We start from the raw sequence: 23,756 nt of genomic DNA on the forward strand, positions 1-23,756 counted from the left end.
GACTGACTGGGTGAGGAGGAAGGATGGGTTTTAGGGAGGAGAGTGACAGGCAGACTAGCTCTTAAGCAGACAGAGTGTAGAAGAGAACGGGGCTCGAGTGGCCAAGGAAACTGGGAGTGCAGAGATAGGCTTAGCAGGTGGAGTCTGGGACTGACTGAAAATGAAAGGGAGGTGAGGGAGGCCTTGGGCAGAGACAGACTGGAAGGAACAAGCCAGGAAAGTACAGACTTGGGGAAATGTACAGAACAGTTTGTATCTATGAGGGCCCATTTCCTGACTGAAAGGAACGTAAGACTTCTTTTTTGTAAGCTGGCTACTTAGTAAAGGTTTTGACTCCTTCCCCTTTACTGCTGTTCCGCCTGCACATGGTAATCTACTACCTCTGTTTGCTATTTTTGTAGATCCAGCTGCAAATGTTTCTTTGGTGGATTCACATTAGATATTTGGAAAACCTTCGCAGAGTAAGGAAAGTGAATGCACAGCATAGCGGGTAGGAAGGCCATCAGTAGTGAAGCAAGTTAGGCAAACATCTATCAAGAAATGTTTAGGTGGAGCTGATCCTACCTTTAGGTGATGGGATAGACAATATGGCCTCTAGAGGTTCCTTCTGGACAGTTTCTATGGTTCTTAACACAGAATAAAGGAGATACTAGGGTCTTCCTACCCTCTATCCCCAGTTTCCTTGATTGCCTTGTTTGCCAAAATATTTGCTCTCTACTTTTTAACACAGAAAAGCCTCAAATTTAAAATTCAGATCTCAGGTAAGTGGCAGTTTTGGGCTTATTGCTGCATTTCATAGAAGACAAGGCAAAATTGAGAAGTCATTTGTTATACTGGCCACTGAATTGGTCTGTGATGTAACTGTTGGTTTTTTTCATTTGTTTGTTTTTAAGGATTTAGAATTCTTGAAAGTGTCAGATATTAGCAGGAAGAGGACAAGAGGCAGATTCCTTATTTTAACTAAATGTCATCAGGAGTGAACACGGTACAATGGTTTTTATCATGTCCCTGTCCCTCTCTCTCAATACATGGTGTGAAGGTGAAAGTAGGTCTCAACCTTGGACATTTCTACATTTTCCCCAACAAAGTCTAATAATTCATCACTTGTAAGGTGAAAGCAGGTCTCAACCTCAGCCATTTCTACATCTTGCCCAACAAAGTCTAATAATTCATCACCTGTAAGGTTTTCTGCTTGCTTACTTACTTGCATGGCCAGGCAGATGGTGTTCAGCAGGATCAGAACGAACATCAGGTATTCAAAATAGGTGGAGTTGACCACATACCAAACTTTGTACTGGTACTGGTTTTTAGGGATGTATCTCCGCAGGGGCCGGGCTTTCAGGGCATATTCTACACACTGGCGCTGTGAAAGAGGCCAGGTAAATTTAAAAATCAAAACCAAAATACAGGATTGGTCAGCTACCTCCAAATATAATAAAAATACAACTTTTTCCAAGTTTTCTACTGAAATGAAAATGCTTGGTAGAAGAATTTCTTTTAGATCGTAATCTGAATGTGCATATTCTACCTGTTGAAGAGTTGCATACGCATTTATGTTGGCCAGAAAATGCTGTCATGTTCATCTAATCTCAGTGAACCAAATGGTACAGCACACATTTTTAAGTAAATGTTGTCCCTTGAGCAAATCTCATGGCAAGATTTTTTTTACCTGACTCCTGAAAGATGGCAGTGAAGCCAGCTTATTGTTTTATCTTGTTGGCAATCTTCACATGTTCCTCTCTGTATGTATTTCTCTCTTAAATGCTTATTCTCAACGTATTTTCTACCTTCAGTGGCAACAAGGTGTTGTAAATTACCTGGTTTTTGTCCAGCTCACAGTTCTTGTACTCTTGTTCTCCTTGTTCCTGAAATGTGACGATGACGAAACCAACGAAGATGTTCATCATGAAGAAAGCAATGATGATGATGTAGATAATAAAGAAGATGGAGATCTCAACCCTGTGATTATAGATGGGTCCCACATCCTCCATGTGGGAATCAATGGACCTATACAGCAACCTGAAAGCAAACAGGAGCCCAATGCAGAGAAAATCTGCAACTGCCTTGAGGCCTTATAGGTGATGTTATAAAGTTTAACTTTGTGATTTTCCTCTACTTGTATAAAAATTAATTCACTCCCAGATGCGCAGACTTGCACTGATCTGAGTGTAAACTCTTGCAAAAGAGAAGACAAGTCTCTTACTAACTTTACACATTTGAACCGGTTCAGGGGTGAAATGTTTTCATAATTGAACAATTAAAATTTAAAACAAAAGCATGCCCTTCCGTTAACAGAAGACAGGAGAGTCTGTGTTGTTGGGAACTGAGTACCGTGAGAAAAGAGGATCTCAGCACTTTTAACATTTTTTAACACTGCTGTTGGCATCACCCGGTGACACCGATCAGGGTCAGCCCCCTGCCTGCCCATGTCACTCTGACAGAGTGGAACTGTGGGAGTCCTCAGCCCCTGTGGCACAGACAGCACAGCCTGGTAAGACATCCCATGTCTGCCCATACTGCAGAGATAGCACTGCTATGTTTCATATTGCCCTGCTGGCTCCATCGGGAAACTTGCAACACCTAGCAATACTGGTAAGTGCCTGACAGGCATTTTATATCCGTTTATATACATAATATTTGTAACAAATATTGCTATCACTGCTACTACTGGCAATCATTTTTTAAGAGCTAGAGACAGTGCTGTGCACTGTTTACAAGTACAGGAACAGCAATTCCTGCAGGCCCTGAGGAGTTTACAAAGTACATAATACTACAATGACTGCTGCTACTATTGCTACATTTAATGCTTTAGACTTATTTAAATACTTAGAATGGGAAAGACTATGCTCTGCATTTGAATTTTCTTTTTTGAAATGAATGAGGATATTGCTAGTGTTCCACCAGTCCAAGAAGCACTCACTCTGGCCAGCCCTCAAAGGTTGAGACAGTGAAGAGGGCCATCATGGCAGTCAAGACATTGTCGAAGTCAAACTTGCTGTTCTCCCAGCTCCGGGGCTGTATCATCGGCTGGTTGACCTCACCATCCTTGTACGTAATGTAGTACCCTCTGTGGATGGAGAGCAGAGAGAGAACATGGCAGAACTGCACTTCCAGTACAAGGCCCTGTGAGTGGGTGGCCAGTGAAGGGGGCTAACTGGAAAGGTCAGACCCACCTGCATTCTGCTGCTGTCTGCTTGGAGCTATCAGTGCAGCTGTACAGCTTGCCCTTGAAAAGGAAGAAAGAGGAATGAAGCTTCCTTTCCTGACAGTGCAAGGGTTAGGGCAGATCATGTAGCAAGGATACTGCATTTACTACTTGCTTAACCAATTATGAGTAAAGTTTACATGCTCTTTTGCAGGTAGACGTGAGCAAACTGGATCAAGAGTTGCCTGCATCTGTGTAGTTCAGAGCACAGGCTTTCATCTGCTTGCACAGTACTTTTATGTGTATGTCCTGAGGTGCATGACCATTGAGTGCTGCAGAACACTTGTTGTGAGAAGGGTGGTGAAGGGCAAAGAAATAAAAGCAGACATAAAGAAGTGAATGAATAACCTCCCATGATTATCTGGCATGCCCCTTCCTCTACAAGATGGGGGTAGACAGCCTGCAAGTACCAATCCTTTAGAACAGCCCCCTTCACCTCCCGGCACTAAGTCATGCCACAAGCTATCTAGGGAAGAAGAAGATTACAGATGTTACTGACGATTTCTTATGATTACAGGTGAAGGGCAGGAGTTCTGAATATGCCTGGTCCAGTTTTGGGGAACTGCTGGTGGCAGGAGCCCAGGTAACACTGTTTTCCCTTTCACACAGAGGACTCCATCTCCCCTTCCTCAGGCTTCTCGACGCTATTTTTCTTCCCACCCCTAAATACAGCTCAGTGTAATGGATGAATGAATGGGCCCAATGGTTTTACCTTAAACAACTGAACTCCAATGCAGGCAAACATGAACTGCAGCAAAGTGGTGACAATCACAATGTTTCCGATGGTTCGGATGGCGACAAACACACACTGGACCACATGCTGCAAATGGAAGATAGGAACAAAAGTAACTTGCAGGATTGTTCTGAGCTGCTCTGGCTAAGGGAGAAGTCCAAGACTAAAAATACAAATAAAATAATTTCATTTAACTATTGCCCATTAAGTAATGTCTCAGGAAAGGGAGAGAAAACCAACTTGTTATGTTCCTCACTGTACTCTTAGAAGCAGGCAGAAAAGGATAGCAAAATACCAGAGCTCAGCTCTCTGAAACTTCCAGCAGCACCGACTTATACAGTTGGGCACCCACCAGCCCACAGGAAGGAGTTTATCTAATACAGCAAGGCTATGTTAAAATAGGTTTGTAAGCCCATCTGTAACCCTAGTAAACTACATCAGTTAACCTCAGTGGTGATGCTGGGCCACCCAGCTGGAAAGCAGCTTGGCAGAAAAGGACCTGGGCATCCTGGTGGACACTAAGTTGAACATGAGCCCTCACTGCAAAGAAGATGAACGGTATCCTGGGCTGCATGAGGCAAAGTACTTTCAGCAGGTTGAAGGATGTGATCCTTCCCCTCTACTCAGGACTGGTGAGGCCACACCTCGAGTACTGGGTCCAGTTCTGGGCTCCTCAGTACAACAGAGCCATGGACATACTGGAGGGAGTCCAGTGAAGGGCCACAAAGATGATTAAGGGACTGGAGCATCTCTCCCATGAGGAAAGGCTGAGAGAGCTGGGACTGTTCAGCCTAGAGGAGACAAGGCTTGGGGGAATCTTGTCAATGTACATAATAAATACCTGAAGGGAGGGTGCAGAGAAGGCGGAGCCGGGCTCTTTTCAGTGGTGCCCACTGACAGGACAAGAGGCAACAGGCACAAACTGAAACACAGGAGGTTCATCTGAACTTTGGGAAACACATTTCACTGGGAGGGTGACTGAGCATTGGAACAGGTTGCCCAGAGAGGTTGTGGTGTCTCCTTCCTTGGAGATATTCAAAAGCCATCTGGGCATGGTCCTGGGCAACATGCTCTCAGTGGCACTGCTTGAGCAGGGTTGTTGGACAAGACAACCTCCAGAGGTCCCTTCCAACCTCAAGCATTCTGTGATTCTGCTGAAACACTACTTGAACCATTGCAAAAGTCCTTGTAGCCTGAAAAAACTTGAATTTATAGTTTACAGAATGCATTGGGACTCTTCTAACCTTTAGTCCTTTGGCTCTGTTGATGGCCCTCAGTGGTCTAAGGACACGCAGAACACGCAAGATCTTCACCACATTGATGGCACTGGACCTGGAAGAAAGTATTGGAAGGTTTGAGAGATACAGCAATATCGGGGGTGTGCTGTGAGGGCAGATGGATTTCACCCAGTCTTTCTTGTCTGAAATCCTACATAGTCTTAGACTGCTTAGGATAGTTAGAAAGTCAACTCTTTGCTATGGCACTTCAGGGGTAAGGAAACTACTCTCTGATGTTATCTTCATATGTCTTGCTTCCTGATCTGGGCAACAGCATCAGTATACATGCTCCTGGCTTTCACCATCTCTGCTGTATTAATGAAGGGAATAGAACATGGGCAGGGTATTTTTTTAAGCAGGGCAAGCTGCCAAATACTCTGTAGATATCTATGATACAGAAATTGTGCCAAGATGTAGTCATCACAAGACATTTTCAGATAAGGCTTAAAGAAGCACTCCACTGAAATATTCATAGAAGAGTGGAAACTCCAGGTGATTCCAGCATTAAAGGTATACCGTCCACCTGGAGTTTGATCCTGCAATGTGTTTGGCCTCTGAGCCCACAAATCAATTAAGTGTGTACATAAATTTAAGGATGTGAAAACGCCCACTGAATTGATTAGGATAACTTATGTACTTAATTTTATGTACTGAACACAACTACCAACTACAACAGAGCTCTCTGCATTTTCCAAGACTAAAACCCTGACTGAGAATCTTCTCCATGCTGTATGACATCAGGCTCTCCTACTGATTTTGGGAACAGTTTTTTTGCTAACATATTAAGAGTCTAGTTAGGTCTGTAAGAAAGAAACAGCAGGTCAAAATGAGCACTGTGCCATTCTTAAGACCTTGACTGAAAGCCCAATGGACCTGACAAATCCTTCTACTCTGTTCTAGCTCTGGAACATAACATACATGAGCTGCTAACCTGTAATGGTAACAATTGGGAGCTTATTTCTTCTCAGATGTGATACTACTTAGGAAACTCCCTAGCCGACACAGAGTTCCACATAGTCAAGTAAATCTATAAACTTATAAAGCAAATTAACACATCAACCAACACAAAGCGGTGTGACAGAAGCAGGATCAACTGTCACTCCACCAGTACTCTGCAGATTCTCACACAGCTCCTCAAGCGCTTGATGGTCTTCCATTGACCAAGACCCACAACATCTTAGGAAGTAGCAAAACATTATTCCATTTTCCAAAGAGGTTATGAGAGCTCTAGGAGGGAACAGTAAGTCATTTAATTGTCCTGAACTGATACAGTGAATCAGAGATCTTGGAACAAAGCTAAGTGTCATGATTCCCAATGGACTGTTTCTTGTCCTCATTTGCTCTTTCTGGAAGATCCCCCCTCCAGGTCACTAATGTAACATTTCCCAATTATTACCTCCCCTCTCGAGGATGAGTTTTAATGGTCTTGAATCATCTGAGAAAAATATCTCCAGGCTCATGAGAAAAATCTTACCCAGATAAGACCGTAAGCCTGAGGTATCACCTCCCCACCCGGCCCTACGATCCCAGAAAAATAACCAGTTGCAAATAGCTCACTCACTGGATCCCAAAAGAGATGAGAGAAACGCTGACCACCAGCAGGTCTAAGATGTTGAAATAGTTTCTGCAGAAGGAGCCCTTATGGAGGAAAGCCCCGTATGCGGTCATCTGCAGGAAGGCACATGAAGACACAAACACACTTTGCCATTAGCATCTGTTCAGAAACCAAACTCATCTGGTTGTGCTCAGAGTATATAACTGGGGAGGGGCAGTATTTCTAACATAGCAGACAATTTACCCCCAGATCCCAAAGGAGAAGTTGAGTCCCCATTGAAAGAAAAGAGAGTGAAGAAGACAGTAAGATAACTATGAAAGCCCTAACTAGGGAAAGCCAATACTAGGTTCACTGAGGAAAATACACACTTTGAGTGCATAGAGTACATAACATTTAGAATCAGCAAAGCAGCAGAATGACTGTTTGCAAAACTACTCTTTGCAATCATATGCTTTTCCCTTTTTCTTCAATGGCTGAGGACACTTGTGAGTATGATGCTTGCATTATATAAAGGCCTCTTTATCTAAATTGAATAAAAAATATAAAATAAAAAGGGCTCTTTTGTAATGTTTTTCAGTGCTTAGACCAGCTGCAGTGGACAGTTGAGCTCTCTTTCCTCTGTGAAGAAAAAACAGAATCCCTCAGGGATTTGATGCTTTAGAGCTGAACTGAAGCAACAGGAGAAATTCCTGCTCTCTTCAGTTTGCTCCTTCTGTTCAGCTCAATCCTGTATCCTTTTTCCTATCCCTATCCAGCTTCCTCCATTTTTATTCTAGAAGCAGGTGCATTTTCCCCTTGGTTTTCCTCACAAAGCCCAAGGTAAGATTCCTCGAGACAGAGTGGTTTCTTTGTGGAGGTAATCATTATGAACATCACCTAGCAGAGGAAAGGAAAAATTTTATATATTTTACAAGGGACTCTCTGCCCCATCTGTGTATGAAGGGGTACTGAATACCTACTGGCTTTGAGGAGGATGTCACAGCTCCAGAATTGGATTAAGTGACAGTGTAAATAGAAATGGGTCTCAGCCACAATGTCAGACCTAAACGCTTCTGAGCTTAGAATTTGAATTTTAGACTGAGCTCAGTTACAGAATGTGACTAAATGAGTCCGGCACGGTTAAAGAGGGTGAGGTGATGAGGGTATTTGTACTACCTACCTTAGACTTGGTGAGCGATCTAATGTAGCTGCTTTGAAGAAATCCCATCCCCACAACTGCTATTGTCCCTCCATTACCTGGGTTAGGAACACAGGCTTCTAAATTTGGTCCTCTGAATCTCATCTAAGTTAGATGTCTAAAGTAACTTGAAGCAGACACCATGAGGCTCTTCCTCAATAACGAGCTCTAGCCAGACTCCCAGCTGAGAAGTGTGAACTAGAAATTCAAACTGGAGTTTTCTGGCTCCTGCTAATAGCTCAGGATGGCATACTTGCTAGTGGTTTCCAGCCATGCCTACCTGCGACAACTTTATTCAGAGGAAGGTGGAAGGGCACATGGTATATCAGATTATTTTTTTCACCAAACATCCATGACATCGGGGAACTGACTATCAATCAGTCAGACAGAACTTAGAAGGGGAGGAAGTATAAACTCTGGTCTTGGCTTAGAATTTATACTTATAGACACATTCAGTTGGGGAAGGGGGGAGGGGTTCTTGCCATAACAAAGGTGGTAAAGATGCCCTTTACTGGTTAGATTTTGTATGGCAATCTTGAAAGAAAGGAGACACCATTGAAATCAGGAGGGGAAGCTCTGCTGAGTTTAAGTTCTATACAAACTGTGTTCTCTCAGGCCTGTTGAGAGATTTTGTTATCACAGAAGAGACTCTCAAAGTGTGTATAATCTATGTCTGCCTCCCATCTGGGGCATTGAACAAGCTTTTAGGATGCCAATTAAAAAAACTTGGTGGTCACCTTGCTAATGTTCACCAGACTCCACCATGGCAGTGTGAGGTTTGCAGGTGTGATCAGCAACATGAGGGCAGATGAAGCTTGTTTCTCTACAACCTTAAACATCCTATGGCCATTTATTCTTTTGTTTCTTACCATTTACACTAACTTTGCTGTTGTGCAAAACATTGTGCTCAATGCAAGGCAGCAGAAAAACACACACTGAGAAACCAAGCAACTTATGGGGCAGGAGCTGACAGGATAAGAACAGAAGAATTTCTTAAACATTTGTAGACCTTGCACTCCTCTCCCACTTGAACCCAGAGAATAGCCAGGGGTGTTGACATAAATCCACTGAAGTTAACAGGAGGACATTGGGAAGGTGCAGGTACTATGCAGTACACTCCCCTGATGAAAACAGAGCAATACTCCAATGGGTTGAGTTAGGTTCTGCTTCCACTGAAGTCACTAGGAGTGTTACCATTTGCTTCAGTGGGAGCAGAATTAGTAATTGTGAGTTCAAAGAGGTGCCTTGAACTATGGTTTTATTTCTAAGTGTTGCTGTTGAGATGTTTTCCTTTTTTGACATGCCTTTTTGATCAGCCATTTGGTATGTGCATGTTCAGATTTATCGTGTAAACACAGATGCACACTGCACACAAGCATAATATGTACATCTCTTTGGAGAACATTATGGCTTTGGTGATTTTAAGTCATATCAGAAAGCACGTTTCTCTACAAAAATACGCAGGGGCCACCCTGCTTGCCAGCCTTCAGCATGGATACTGTTATTAGGGTCTTGAGCTGCAAGATTTGAGCAACTCTAAGGTACTGCCTGCCAGCACTTAGAACTAGCTTGCTGAGAAAAAAACCAAGCTGCCAAGTGAACCTAGCATTTAGAAAGCCAGAACTTTGCTTCATTACTGTTATTTAAATTATTAGCCTACCAATTTGGGAAAATTAGAGTTAAGAACAAGGCAGCCTATTTTTATTTTCTTCAGAGCTAAACCATTCTGCTGCGCATTCGCCTTGGTATGGAGCATGTTCCTGGGAAATGGGAAGTCAGATTTCAAACAGGCAATGCAGCAATTTTCATTTGCAGCTACAGTCCTTTTTGTTTCAGTGATTTGTACTCTCGGTTACCTCTCCACACCTAAAAAGTGAGCTCCCTGTCTCCTACTTGACTGTGCACCCTGTAACCTTACAGAAGGCATTGGCCGCCCTCTGGCCCGGCCTCATGACTTGTGCAGAACAGAGACCTTTTCTTTGGGTTGTAGCATGTGTAAGAGGAGGTGTATGTGCTCAGTGTTCCTTGCACAGCAAACAAATCCCATATTGGAAAGACTGGCCAGGGTAGAGAGAGAAATTTATGGGGTGATGGCCTTTTTCTTGGTCCCCTCTTACTTTTCCCAACAGGATCATCCTTTCATTGCAATTCCCCCAAAAAGCATTGTTTTGATATAGGCCCTGAATTACAAGTTTGAATATCAAAATTTCACAGAAGACTTTTTAAGCAACTACCAAAATGTTAAAATCAAAGGATAAACAATCCTTTGTGTAGAGATAATAATGGGGTTAAAAAATAAAGAAAAAGAGAGCGATAGAAAGAAAGAAAGAAAGAAAGAAAGAAAGAAAGGAAGGAAGGAAGAGAGAGAGGGAGAGGGAGAGAGACAAAGAGAGAAAGAGACAAGGAGAGAAAGAGACAAAGAGAGAAAGAAAGAAAACAAGTGTATTGCTCAGATTGGTTACCTTAAGAATAATTTCTAATGTAAAGATACTAGTGAAGACATAGTCTGCATTGCCTAGGATCTGAAAAATAAGCACAATCGGGTTAGTGGTACTGAGCGTGACCCAGGAACAAACAGGCGTGTGTGTTAGCAACAGATAGTGGCAGAAAACTAGTAAGCTTGTGAACAAGTAATGGTAGAGAAGATGGGCACTTTACCTTCAGAGCAATTTCAATGGTGAAAATGACAGTAAAAACTATATCAAAATAAAAGAGAATCTGTAAAAACAAAAGGGGATAGGAGTGGGGAGGGTAGATCAGTGACTGATCATTTGAATGGGAAATCACAGTTCAAAATCAAATGCATATGCCTTTCAACAAGGGAACAAAGAGGACTATATAGGAAATGGTTTTGTAACGACGTCCTGTTGAATGCAGTGAAGGTCCTGGCACAGAGGACAAGAAGCACATTACATGAAATCTTTTCTGAGTTACAATCCCATGAGGGCTCAAGAGGAAAAATAACTTTTTGGTTGTTGTTGTGGGATTTTCTTTCTCCCCCCCCCCCCCTTTTTTTAATCTGATAAAGAACAGACGATCCAAGGGTTTTCCCAAATAGACTTCCAAACTGAGAATACAAGGATGTCTGGTCTCTCAGTGGAAAACATGAGATTCCTTCTTATTAACTTCCATTCGGGCTTGTTCTGTGCCTCTCATAAAGGAAGAAAAGCAAACTTCTAATTCGTGCTCTAGCTATTTTTTTCTCTATCCTGATTTGCCCTGGATTAGGATGAATAACAAAGACTCTGCCAATTGAACAGAATCCCAGCTTTTGTATTGCAACCATAATTTGGTAGTGTGCTAAAGGTGCCTAACTTAGATCTTGCATCTTTCTATTGGCATCCTGGATAACAGGCAAGATGAAACACTCATCGTTCCTATGAACTTAGACCTGGTGATGGGGATACCAGTGGCATGCATAGCAGATGACAAGAAGTGACCCTAGAGTGTCACAGAAGGCAACAGCAAGTCTGGAAGTGTAAAGTGATTTTCAAAGTAACAGCATCAAGGACAGAAACATCTTTCACTGCCGATCAATTGACATCCCACAAAAGCAAATGGGAACTTTCTCATTGACCAATGGGATCAGAATTGAACTCTCTGTTTCCAATGTATTCCAATATCCCAAGCCACTTTAGTGTTACCTACACTACAAATGTTGAAAATTAAAAGTATCGTGCCCTTGGATTACTGTTGTTTTACCATAACTAAGTTCTAAACTGCAAGGCCAATATATGAAAGCTGCAGAAAACTGGTCATCTGTGAAATTTAAACCTTTACTGCTAAAACACTAATAAGCATACAGCAGTAAACTGCCCTCCCCCATCCCACAGGTGTTTATTGTATCTCAGTGCCCATACCCTAACTTAGATTTATAGGTGGCTAGATTCTTACAGCTTGGTATGCCATGGGCAGTGGCATAGCTACCGCAAACTACAGGGTTATTTTATATTGCGCTATTTAAGCATGATCCGAATCTGGACTAATTTGCCGACACTGAATGTCAAATTGGGGGATGTATCACTTACTGCTACTGTGTAACTTAAAATTCTTCAGGTCACCGCTCAATTTTTGACCCCAAGTTGTTCTCACTTCTTCAAGGCTGTCTTGTGCTCTATCAATTTTTCCAACTTAGAGAATTAAAAAAGGGCCATTTCAAGGATGGACAGATCTCAATGGCATCCTATATTAATTTACACACATTATAATTGGAAATGTCCCCTTGCATTGCTGCCTTGTAGGTCCTGACATTTAGTTATTATATCAATGGAATAATTTTATAATCAATGGGCCAGATTCATGGGTACTCTCAGGCTGCTTTGCATGACCCCATCAACATAAAGCAGCCATAAACTTGATTAAAGTGGATGATTAAGCTGTACCTGCAGCTGCTTTACATCACCAGAGCACTGCAAAGCAGCTAGAGCATACTGGTGAATCTAGCCCCAAAGCTGCAGCTAGTAAAGATGTCCCTTATAGATGAAATCATGCCTAATGAAAATGATCACTGCTCCACCTGTGCAGGCAGTACCATTTATCAGCAGGCATATTTATGATTATCTAAGTATGAATTTACTCTAGAATATATTAAAATGAACAAGCACCTTGCCAAGGTGTGAACAGGAGAATATTGTGAGCACACAAAGTCTTAGGACTTGCTTGGGCTTTAAAGGCTGTTTGATCAGACTGGGGAGGCACTTCCAAAAACTTGCTGCCTGAACCCTGGGTGACATAAGAAAGACACAGGCACTAGCCCACCCTGGGACAGAAGCAGTGTCCAAGCCTCTTTGCTAGCCCTTGCTGGGCGCTCTCTGTTCCTGTCTTCCTGCTCTGGGGCAGTTTGTGTCAGCAGCAGCACTAGTCTGCATGAGTCCTTGTGCACAGGTTAACGCCTGATTATGTTGTCCCAGAGTGCAGGTAGAGGCAGTTAGTTTGCTTTCGGCTTGCTTGCTTTCTTTCCCTCCCAGGCCTCTGTGTGGGCACAGGGCAGGTCACAATCTTACTGTTCTACTGTCAAAGTGTAAAGGCAGACCACATTTGCAACCCAAACATCTTGTCAGTGTCCCCTTGTATGATACATTTTAAACATTTGTACCTGCAAAAATTAAACACAGATTTTCATGCAACATCAATGGCTTCAAATACACAAGACAACACTTTGCCCCAAACCTTCAGCTCTTTTATCCAGGACAACCAGCTTTGACTACTTTTTTTCTCATTTAAATCTCTCTGCTACAGATTCTGCAGCAGCTTCTGTGGCATGTCAGAAGCCCATATGCCAGCTGACATCATGCTGCAGCACTAATACATATTGACATACATTTATCCCTACATGGTGGGCACACTCAGCCGTGCACAAGTGGGTCGTTGGTGGCACAGGTTTGGCTATATTACTCAGTACTCTCCTTCAGGACAAAATGCAAAGCAGCTCTGAGGTAAGCTCAGGAATAAACCTCCATTAACAGCTTCTCTGCATGCATATATGTGTTTAAATGCATGCTCAGGCCAGGATATTTCAGGGAGGGAGAACACTGAGCATTAAATTAAGGTTTTATTATTAAACAACAACAAAAATTGTCCCACTCTTTAAGCCTAGCAAGCACTTCCAGCATAAAGGCACCAAAATGCCACTGCAGACAGCAGAGATCAGAAGTCTCACATATGACTGCTGACTCTTCTGATTTCTGCAGTGACCTCAGATTAATGGAAACAACCACTGGCAAAGTTAAGGGAGCACTGAACGTTTCAAAAGGCTAATAAGAATAGTCAGGAAAGAAGGTGAGAATGTATCTCCATGCTGAATGCCGCCTTCTCCTTCCCCCAGGCTGGTGAGGAGAGGAGCACAGCATATTTTCTGAGGATTATCTCAAATTTAATGATAGCTTTGCAGCTTGCATTCAAATAGTCTGAGTCTCACCTTGATGACACCAATTTCCCCCAGAGCGACTGCATCAAACTCAAGAATGTTACTCCTGATTTACACCAGTGTGAACAAAGTGAAAATTAGGCCCTGGGCTTTTTAGTTCAAAAGAAAGCATGTGGGAGGAGAGCAAATGTTCTAAAGGGAACCTGCAAATACCCCAAGTTAGAATTTTCTGTATCCTAACCAATGTTTCTACAGCCCATTTCTAATGCCTTAATCCCAGGGAACAATAATTTTGCTTTAGCCTCCTGTCCTTCCTTCCCCTACACACGCTTCTGAAATGAACTAGAGGCCAAATTCTGCACTGACTCATGTTCCCTGCAAAACCAATGATTTCACAAAGAGCCTGCAAAAGGCACAAATCAGGGAAGAGAGTCACTCCCAAAGCCTCTGATGCAGTCTTTTCTGCCTTTCCTGGCTTCAACTCATGATCTGCTTGTAGCACACTTTTAATACACAGCGAGGGAAGGAGGATGGGAAGCATACTTGGTTCCTAAAGGAGAGGTGTCGGACGGGGTCCTCAGCTGCCAGGGAGATGCTGCTGAGCAAGATGAAAAATAGGATCAGGTTGGTGAAAATGTTATCGTTAACGATTCGATGGCAGTGGACACGAAACCTGCAAGAGAGAGGAGAGGCACAACTTTATCTCTCAGAGAACAGCAAGACCTGGGAAACATTCCCCCCTCCTCTTTTGCCAGCAGGACTGGCCCTGGAGGATTGTTCTGCAGAGCAGCTTCCCTCTGCCCCAGCAGCGGGGAGAATGATGGGCCCAGGCAGCTGTGCTTGGCCCTGCTGGGTGCTGGGCAGCCTTGGCTCTCCACATCATGCAGTGATGCACACGGAGTGATCGGCTGCCTGCAGGACTCGCGCTCGGTGCGTTTGAATGGAGAACAGTTAATCCCTCCTGACAGAGCCTTTTATGATTTAGATGTGGTCTGAAACCTGCCAACCCAAAATTGTATCCCTTGCTTTCATTCACAGAACCATTCCCCATTCATTTAGGGGGAAAGCAGCAGAAACGGGCTTTGGGGTGGCCAATGTCTTTCTGAGCTGGGGCTGGAGGGTCACTGAGCAGGAGCTATGGGGGATCTACCTTGCTAACAGTGCACAGACCTGGCCAAAAGGGTATAGGGCAGGCTGGCATTTGCAAAGGGCTTCTGGGAGGACATCATGCCGGGCAGGGTGTCTGCTAAACATCAGCCCAATATAAAGTGCTTCGTGCTCTTAGTGGGAAACTAGCAGGTAAAGAAGTAGCAGTCTCCTGTCGAACAGCAGCATGCTTACTGGAGACCATTACAGCACCTTCCATTCATTGGTATCGGGATATGAGGAGTTAAACCTTATAACAATCCTATGCATAATTCTAGAGGCACTTCATTAATCTATTTAGCTCTACTTTTGGCTGTTAAGCCTCCAAGCCTCTATTATAGCAATTTTACAGATGATTGCAGAGGTTAATGTACTTCTTCAACAAGCAACAGTGGGTGAGTGGCAAAGCTGGCATTAGAGTCCATGAGTCCAAATCATCACCAGTCCCTCCCTGTTGCACATCCCCAAGGCACAAGTGCTGCTGTGGAAAGACTGGCTCTGAATTCAGCTGTGCTTTTACAGCCCTGTCTTACTTTGGGGCTGTGTTTGGAGGTCAAGTCCCCAAGGGAGATGTTGGGATACATGGTACTCCGCAGACCACTGGGCAGTGAGCTCATTTCTGCACCCTTGGAAAGATATATTCCCCTGTGTCACAGCTCAGCCCTCCACTCACGGTACTGGTCTCATACATCTGTGTTGGAAAGACAGGTGTGGCAGTGTGAAGCCATACTGCAAGGGCCCAAGGGAAGAGTGAGAGAGGACTACTATTCTCCTCTGCCTCCCCTCAGAGCTATGGACTCTCATCCTCCTCCTCCCTTTTCTTCTGTGCTCGTTCTTGATATGTAGGAATGAGCAGAGACATGTGAACTCCCTACTGGGAGTGGACTTCGAGCAGCCGTTAGGACAGGAAGCTCCTACCTCATGCTTGACTGACTGCATGATGGCTTGCTTGCAATTTGGACCTGAATATGTTGGGGAATTCCAATTACTGACTTGCCTCCAAGTCCCTTATTTGTGAAGCTTTCATGATTTGTGTCTTCAATCAGCCTTGCAGGTGTCATGAACTCCTATTGAATATTGTCAGGGGGCTCCCTACAGTTGTGCTTTCATGAGGGTTTCATGCCAGGGCCTTTAAAGGAGATACTGGTCAAAGGAGGTCTCTGGTATGAACTGCTGGAAGGGAGCTCTGCACCACATAACCTTTGGGGCCCAGCGTGAAAGGGGTACCTGCTCTCCGCCTCCTTGTTCCAGCTAAACAGTTTCTTAAATACCTGTTGTTAGGACTGAAGATGAAAAAAGCACTGGCATCAGGCATGGGCACAGCTTTTTCCTTGAGGTGCAGCTCAGACATCGGGCGAGGTCGAGGGCCGACAGGCATCTCAGGTTCTTCCTCATCTTCCTCTGCTGCAAGAAGCATTTTTGTCTTTTAATGCAAAATGCAACCCGTTCGTGAGTGCTGGGGCATTTGTCTCTGTCACAACTAGAACTGAAAACTAAGAATCACTGAAATAAGATGATGAAAGCTTGAGGTTCCTTGTCCACTTCCTTTCTCCAAAGCAGCATCCACTGCCCAGTGCTCGCCCTGGCAGACATTGATCTAGTCTCTCTGTAAAACCATTAATACTGGTAAACACACAATATCCTCACAACAATCTCCTCAGATGCTTCACTGTCCCTTCTGCAAAAAAAGCTTCTTCTAATAACTGACTTGAGTCTTTCTTGCTATGGTCTAAATCCATTATCTATTTTCTTATTTTCCATGGACACAGAAAAAAGAGAATTTCCTTCTTCTTGCAGAAGGCTTTTGTATACTTGAGGACCATTATTATGCCTCTGCAAAGATTTCTGGTTCCTAAAGCAAAACAACAACAGTCTTTCCTGAGGTGCTGTGTTCCCTAGGTCTCTGATCATTCTTGCTACTTTCCTCCAGATTATCTGCAGGATTAACCTGCAGTTGAGGCTTTACTGGTGCAGAGGAGAGCTGGATTACTTCTTATATCTTATAATACTACCCTCCTGTTTAAATGTCCTTCATGGGCACTTCTTTTCATTACACTCTGGTATTAATTTGCCATCAGTTTCTCATTTGCACAAAGCACAGATTATTTACCACAGAATGGCTGCCTAGCCTGTCACTCCCCCCTCTGCATTTGTGCTGCTGACTGTTCCCAAGAGTGGCATTTCCACCTCATCCTTATTGAACTGCATCTTATTTTCTTCATATCATTCCTCCAGTTTATCAAGATCTGTTTTTCTCCTCTTTGTAAGGCTCTCCATGAAGCCCCTGCCACATCTGGGATTGTGTCTGGATGAGTGCACGTATGCCACAGGGCAAACATGGAGCATGGGCACTTTGACTTACACCAATTAGAAATTCTTAAAATTGTCCCCTTTCATAATTCAGTGGGGGGAAGATTGAAAGGGCAGGAACAAGGCTAAAACTCTCGAACCTGATGTCTATGGAGCAGATCTCCAGGCACTGTGCAGATCAGTGAACACCCTCAAGGAAAAAAATGCAGAGATGATGGCTAAGTGGTATGTGAAAGAGAACCTTCCACCTTTGAGGATTTCTTCTACCTGCTGAAGTCAGATGCTGTTTTGTAAATGACATGATAGGAGTTTGCTATTTTAAAGATCCCAATCTTCTCACTTAATCAGCAAGACAGGAAAAAATATGTTAAGAAGGGAGCCTGATAGGTTAGATGCAACTGATTCATCTTCCAGCCAATGCAAAGGAGGAAACTCTAGTTAAAACATTTATCTTGAGTCCATAAAGTGAGATAAATTCCAGGAAGACCCTGTTCTTTTAGGGTCAGTTACTGTACTTGATCTGGTAATGGATACATCAGAAAGAACAGATGAATCAGCAGAGATTCTAATCTAGATGTTGGAGAAAAGTGGCCTTTTCAATGTATGCCATTATTGTATGCAAATAGGATTCTTTCTTTACACTTCTAGTAGCAAGAGTTCAGCTCAAATTCACTTGATAGATTTTTGGATAAATGTTTGAGCTAGTACATAGAGTTTGTACTTTTTAAGCCAGTCTATTTTTTAACAGCTCATTTTTATGTTGTAATATACTTTATAATACCCTTTCTACAGGTTTTATTAGTTAAAGAAACATTCTTTCAGAAGTACTTTTGTGCATAGTACTTGTAAAATTGGTGTTAATATTAATGCTCATATTTATATAATATTAAAATACTTTGCACTTGCACCTTTTATCTACAGATTTCAGAGTGGGCTGACAATAAGCAAAGTAAGCAAACTCTTTTTCTCCTTAACAGTCCAGAATACTGATGCCCATGATCACATAGGATATTAGAGAGCTCTTACTTAAAAAGACTAGTATTCTGAGTCCCTGTTCTGTGCCTTCACTATTAGATCATTCTTTTTCTTTTACTCGGAGGAATGCTCAAAAAAACCCTTTGAAATGGGTATGGAACAATGCCTCAGGAAAATGGACTCTTAGCAGAAACATCAGCCCGATGAATACCATAAAGAACATTGTTTCTCTTCTCTTTTTCTTGTGTCTGCCCTACAGCAAGAAATATATTAATGATTCTGGCAACCACATGCCTTCAGACTGGAAAACACGTTCAGTTCCTCAGCCACAGATAAAGAATAATGTTCTAAATATTTTTCATTTAAAGTAGGGTCTAGGGCACAGAAGAAAGGAAGCACTGAGGCCCAAATATGCAAAGAATAACATCATTACAGCCTCAGCTCAGGTCACTACCTAAGCTATCTACCTGCATATAGAAACAGTATGTTGCACAGTTGCCAACATTCATAGAAGCAAAGGTCAACATGGTATTCACAGATGGGCTAGGCAGCACATCGGCTGCAATTCAACACTTCTTCTTTGACTGTTTCCTATACCTAAGGTACATTTGTGTTTAAAAAGTGTCCCTTCTAGTCAAGCTTGCCTTGAAATCATAAAGAAACATGACTCAGGGCTGCCAAGTTCAGACCTAGGTTTGAACTTTCCTAAGGTCCAAGGAAATTAAAATCTGGGACTGTCATCTTGAATTATACTTCATTAGAATGATGATGTCCTTTGGTTGTGAAGCCATAAGCACACACAGGCTACAGTGCAGCATCAGTGAGAAATTTGATGATGAGGATTTTTTTTTTTACTGTACAAAGACCAGAACTCTTGTGTGAGGATATTGCTTTGCTTCAAGCTCCCATGAATCATCCCAAGCTTTTACCTTCATCTGACGTTCTGAATTCTTTGTCTGTTTCTGTACTAAACCGCAAGACTAGCTCCCTGTCTTCCCATAACAAACATATAATAATCCTTCTAGTGTACACAAATCTCGGGAAGAGCTAGTCTCTCCTTCCAACAAAGAGGATAGGTGATCTGATGAGCTGCAAGTACACAGAGTATTCTGGGGGCTAAGAGCAACACTGTGGGGCTAAGAGCAACACTGTGCAGCAAATAGAGTCAGAAGAGGTTATTGAGGAAACTGGTTGAGGCAGCAGAAACAAATAGACTGAGCAAGGTAGGTTGAAAGAATAAAGGGAAAACAAATGAAGTGACCGTTTCAAATTGTTTCTGAACACTTGGTTAGGGTGAAGGATGTTTTCAGAGGAGGGAATGGTACACAGCCATGGAAAGGTCACAGGCATTAACAGCTTAAATCATGAACAGAAAATAGGTAGAACCAGCTGACTGCATCTAAGAAGCAATAGGATGCTTCACTTCAAAGCACAGCTGAAATGGATCCACATGCAAGTGGGCAAGAAAAGGTGTGTTCCCAGATGGGCCATATATGGCTGCACAGCATCTCCTGTACCACCGCTGAGCTGATCAGCAATCAGCAGAAGGATTCTGGACTGGTCAGATGGCCACAAGGGAACTGGACAGGGGTATATGAGGAGATCGGGAAATTCTTGCTTGCTAATGCCAGGGAAAGCCTTGGAGCTTTGTTACCCAAAACTGACTACACTAGACAGATGTGACATGCCACATCAGCTCCGAGAGGGCCTTGGTGTTTCTGAGCTTTATACAGCAGAATGGAATAGATGACTATGGTAAATCTGATGTAACAAGGGATTTACAAAACTTTACTGCTTCTGAGCCTTATGGTTGACTTCCATGAACTCTGAAAGAAGTGGTCAGGTAATTTTGTGAGCTGTTAGAAATCAGCTTCAGTCTTCACAAAGAATTGATAAACAATTCAGGGAATAGGCCTGTTTAGAAATGGCATAATACAATGGCAAGTAACAAAGATGCTGTCCCTTTGCATTTCTAATAGGAGACGGGAGAAGACCTGACCACCCATTCAAATTTTATGTTCTGTTCAAAAGTATGCCAAGCCAGGGATTGGCACCCCAAGGCAGGAGTTAAAAGTGCTTTTACTTAATTTTCTGCACTCTAATCCTATGCACGGCTGCAGATATAATGTCCATGACACAAATTGTAGATGTAGCTTTTGTCATATAGTTCACATGCCGGACTATTTCTAAGCTATCCATAGAAGGTAACTAAAACACAATTCTATTATCAGTAGGCTTAAATTTGATATACGGGTGACTGTACCTTCACTTGAAAAAAATGTAATGGTCTGCAAATCCAAGCCAGCTGAGAAACAGAAACAGAACTGTATCAAGCTGTTTTAATTTGTGCTTCTGAGTAAAGACTCCCACAAACCCCTTAGCAACTGGAGATGTGTGTCCAGTAAGTGCTTGTGCCTATAGATGCACTGGGAAGGTTAAAGCCAGAGTGATCTGGCCCAGGCAATGTTAAAACAGTATTGCATGGTGTTGGAACCACACCCTATTTCAGATAAATGGTGATATGGATGAATACAAGTATAGCAAATGTGGGGATTTTTTGTACTGAAAATCAAATGCAATGAACAGTTTTCCTTTTTGCTTGTCTGAAACCCTTGTCCATCTATTTAAAATGAACTATTGTGTCTTTTTTTACCCTATCACATCAACCTATTATCAGACATTTATTAGGAATCATGGAATAGAAGAGAATGTGTTTTATTACCTATTACAGCCTGTTACATAATCATAGAAAGGCAGAAGAGCAGAGCAGGAAAGGATCACAAAAGGCTCTCTGGTTCATGCCTCTGCTAAGCCAGGATCAACTAATTATTATATCTAAGCCTTTTCTGGCAGATATTTTTCTGACCTGTTCTTAACAACATTCAGTGATGCTGGGCTTCCACAACCATCTTCGCGATCTTTTCTAGCCTCACCATTAGAAAACTCTCCCCTGGTGTGAATTTTAAACCTGTTACTTCTTCATAATGGAGATAATTCCTCTTCTACCTCTAACAGGCTTTTATGCATTTGAAGATGTTTCTCCTGCCTTTCCCAGCTCAAACAACCACAATTCTTTCAATCTTAGTTCTTGCGTCCTACTAGCATTTTTTTCACCATGCTCTTCTACACTCCTTCCAATTCAGCCCCACTTCTCCTAAGCAGAGCACCCAAAATGAGACACAATGTCTCAGCTGAGATCTTATCAATGGCTAATAGAATAAAAAAATTGCTTTGCTCTGGTTAGCTTTCACTGGCCAGTTAGAAGAAACCCGTAACTGGACTAAAGGGTCATGTTTTCACCATTTATAAATCTCACTACTTGCTTGCCTTTTGAAAGACAGCAAAACGTTGTTGGCACTTGTTGAGCTTGTGGTCACAAGATTCAGATTCTTTTCTCAAGGACTGTTACCTAACTAGCTGTCACCTAAGATCCTTTATTTGTGAGTTGTTTATTCCTGTCTATGTGTAGAGCCTGGCACTTTTAATTTTATTTAGACCATTTATCCACTTCCTCAAGAGCTCTTTGAATTCTAATGCTGTCCTCCAGCATGCTTCCTGTCCTTCCTAGCTTTATGTCATCTGCAAATGTAATAAGCATATTTCCTCTTCCATCATTCAGGTCATTAACAATGAACTGAACTGAACTCGGGACAGGCTCTTGGGTTGTAGAACCTCACTTGGGCCATCACTATTCTCCACATAAAGGGTATTACCAATTTCTCTCCCAATCATCTGGACCATGTTTTTCTAGCTGGCTTATGAGAATGTTACAAGAGACAGTCAGAAGCCTTAGCAAAGCTAAAGAAAATGACATCTACTTCTTTTCTCCTGTCTACAAGTCTTGTCAGCCCCTTTTAGAAGAAAATAAGGGTGATGTGATTTGTTCTTGGCAAATCTATGTTGGCTGCTAGTCATCTCCTTATCTTGCAGTCATATAGTTTGTTTAATCATTTGTTCCAGCACTTTTCCAAGAATGGAAGTTGAACTGACTAGCTTATAATTCTTCTGCTCCAATCCCACCCCCCATTCAGGATCTCTTGAAGAAAAACTGCTTGAAGTTTTGAGATTTCTTCAACCAATCTTTTAAGTATCTGATGATGAAGTTAATTATGTCCAAGTGACTTGAAAACTAGCCTAATGCTCTAGCTTGTTTTTTCCAATTCTAGGCTGAGATCTTATGCCTTTAGAATTATGTTAATAAGTCACACTGTCTTTTTTTATTAGAAAAAAGTGCAAAAGGGCATTCAGTGCTTTGCCTTTCATGAGTATCTATTGTGAGTCTCCCCTGACCACTGAGTACTGAAAAAATAGACTGAAAACAAAGTCATATGTATATTTTCATATACAGAGATTTGTATATGAACTAATCAGTATAGGGACTGCAAAAGACCAAGTCCACACCTGTGCAAACACAGGCAAGCACATCATCCTGTCCTGTCATGAAAGTATTACACGTTCAGCATACCTGCTACCACAATTTGGCTTTATGTGCATTAACAACTGGAGCTTCTCTTTGTCGAATCAGGGATAAAAGGAAGAAGATATATACCTGGCACTTCTGTTGTGGGATATGGGCTCTTTTCTTCATTTTCATTGGGCTGATAATCATCCACGTTGATCTGACAGAAACAGAAGGAGAAGCAGCAAAGCCTTTATCAGACAAGGCAGAGGGTTTTCATTCCCTCAGAAACACAAGCTCTTCGTGCCATCACTGCACAGAGAGTGCTGGCTGGCAGTAGACCTTACCTTGGTAGCAGGTGGGGATTCTCCATCAGCAGTGATCGATTTCAGCTCAATTTTCTCCTCCTTTGTCTCCTCCTCCACAGCTGTTTTTTCTATCTCCTGTTTCTTTTCGGGACTAGCAGTCCTAACAATTTTACAAGTTAAAAATCAAAGAGTTACAAAGGTGAAAAGCTGTTTCCCTTTCAGGAACTTCATGTAGTACAGCACAAACCATGAGAACAACCAGCTGGCTGGCACCTCCATTCTGAGCCCAGCTTACATACCAGTGGCTCCACCTTGTCCTCATCTGCAGGCAAAGGCAGAGATTCTGCTCTAATTCTATATAGCATCCTTTTATTTTATAGCTTTCTTAATAGCATGTGTTTGTGTGGGGTGGGGTGGGTGGGTGTGCATGTGGGGGAAGTATGTGCCTGTGTGTTTGTGCACATGAATATTCTAGGTCTGTCCGCAGAAATCTCTTTGTTCACCCAATGACAAAGGCATGAACCATTTTCAACCCCTATCTTGTGGACTTCCACTAGGTTGCCTACAAAGTTTTGCCCCTCACTGCACTCCTAGACCCAGGGAAACCTGCTGACTAGCATGCAGGACAAAGCAGAAAGATCTGCACAAGAGATCCCCTCCAAGCAGCCTGGAAGACAGTGAATAGAAATAACCAGTAAGGAGAGGCTTCCCCGCTGTTGGCAGCTGGGAATGACAGAGAAGCTCTACAGCCAGCTCGTGCCTCCTAAGAGTCTGCAGAAACACTAAAAGAACTGGCAAGAGAAGA

The 23,756-nt window shown here is 42.7% G+C and overlaps 1 protein-coding gene across 2 annotated transcripts in view; it reads right to left on the reverse strand.

Annotated features, from left to right (window-relative positions):
- CACNA1C (calcium voltage-gated channel subunit alpha1 C) overlaps positions 1-23,756 on the reverse strand; it is a 487,530-nt gene that overhangs the window by 71,186 nt on the left and 392,588 nt on the right. For both annotated transcript variants that reach the window (XM_050892845.1, XM_050892854.1), the window contains exons 17-29: positions 22,991-23,111; positions 22,794-22,863; positions 16,231-16,363; positions 14,357-14,486; positions 10,606-10,665; positions 10,410-10,469; positions 6,777-6,883; positions 5,183-5,270; positions 3,918-4,025; positions 3,174-3,226; positions 2,921-3,067; positions 1,818-2,019; positions 1,205-1,363 (exon numbers count right to left, since the gene is read on the reverse strand). In XM_050892845.1, the coding sequence (XP_050748802.1) occupies positions 1,205-1,363; positions 1,818-2,019; positions 2,921-3,067; positions 3,174-3,226; positions 3,918-4,025; positions 5,183-5,270; positions 6,777-6,883; positions 10,410-10,469; positions 10,606-10,665; positions 14,357-14,486; positions 16,231-16,363; positions 22,794-22,863; positions 22,991-23,111 (1,438 nt within the window). The remainder of the gene's footprint in view (positions 1-1,204; positions 1,364-1,817; positions 2,020-2,920; positions 3,068-3,173; positions 3,227-3,917; positions 4,026-5,182; positions 5,271-6,776; positions 6,884-10,409; positions 10,470-10,605; positions 10,666-14,356; positions 14,487-16,230; positions 16,364-22,793; positions 22,864-22,990; positions 23,112-23,756) is intronic.

The sequence above is a fragment of the Gymnogyps californianus genome, chromosome 1 (genome assembly GCF_018139145.2).
Source record: "Gymnogyps californianus isolate 813 chromosome 1, ASM1813914v2, whole genome shotgun sequence".
Classification (NCBI taxonomy): Eukaryota; Metazoa; Chordata; class Aves; order Accipitriformes; family Cathartidae; genus Gymnogyps; species Gymnogyps californianus.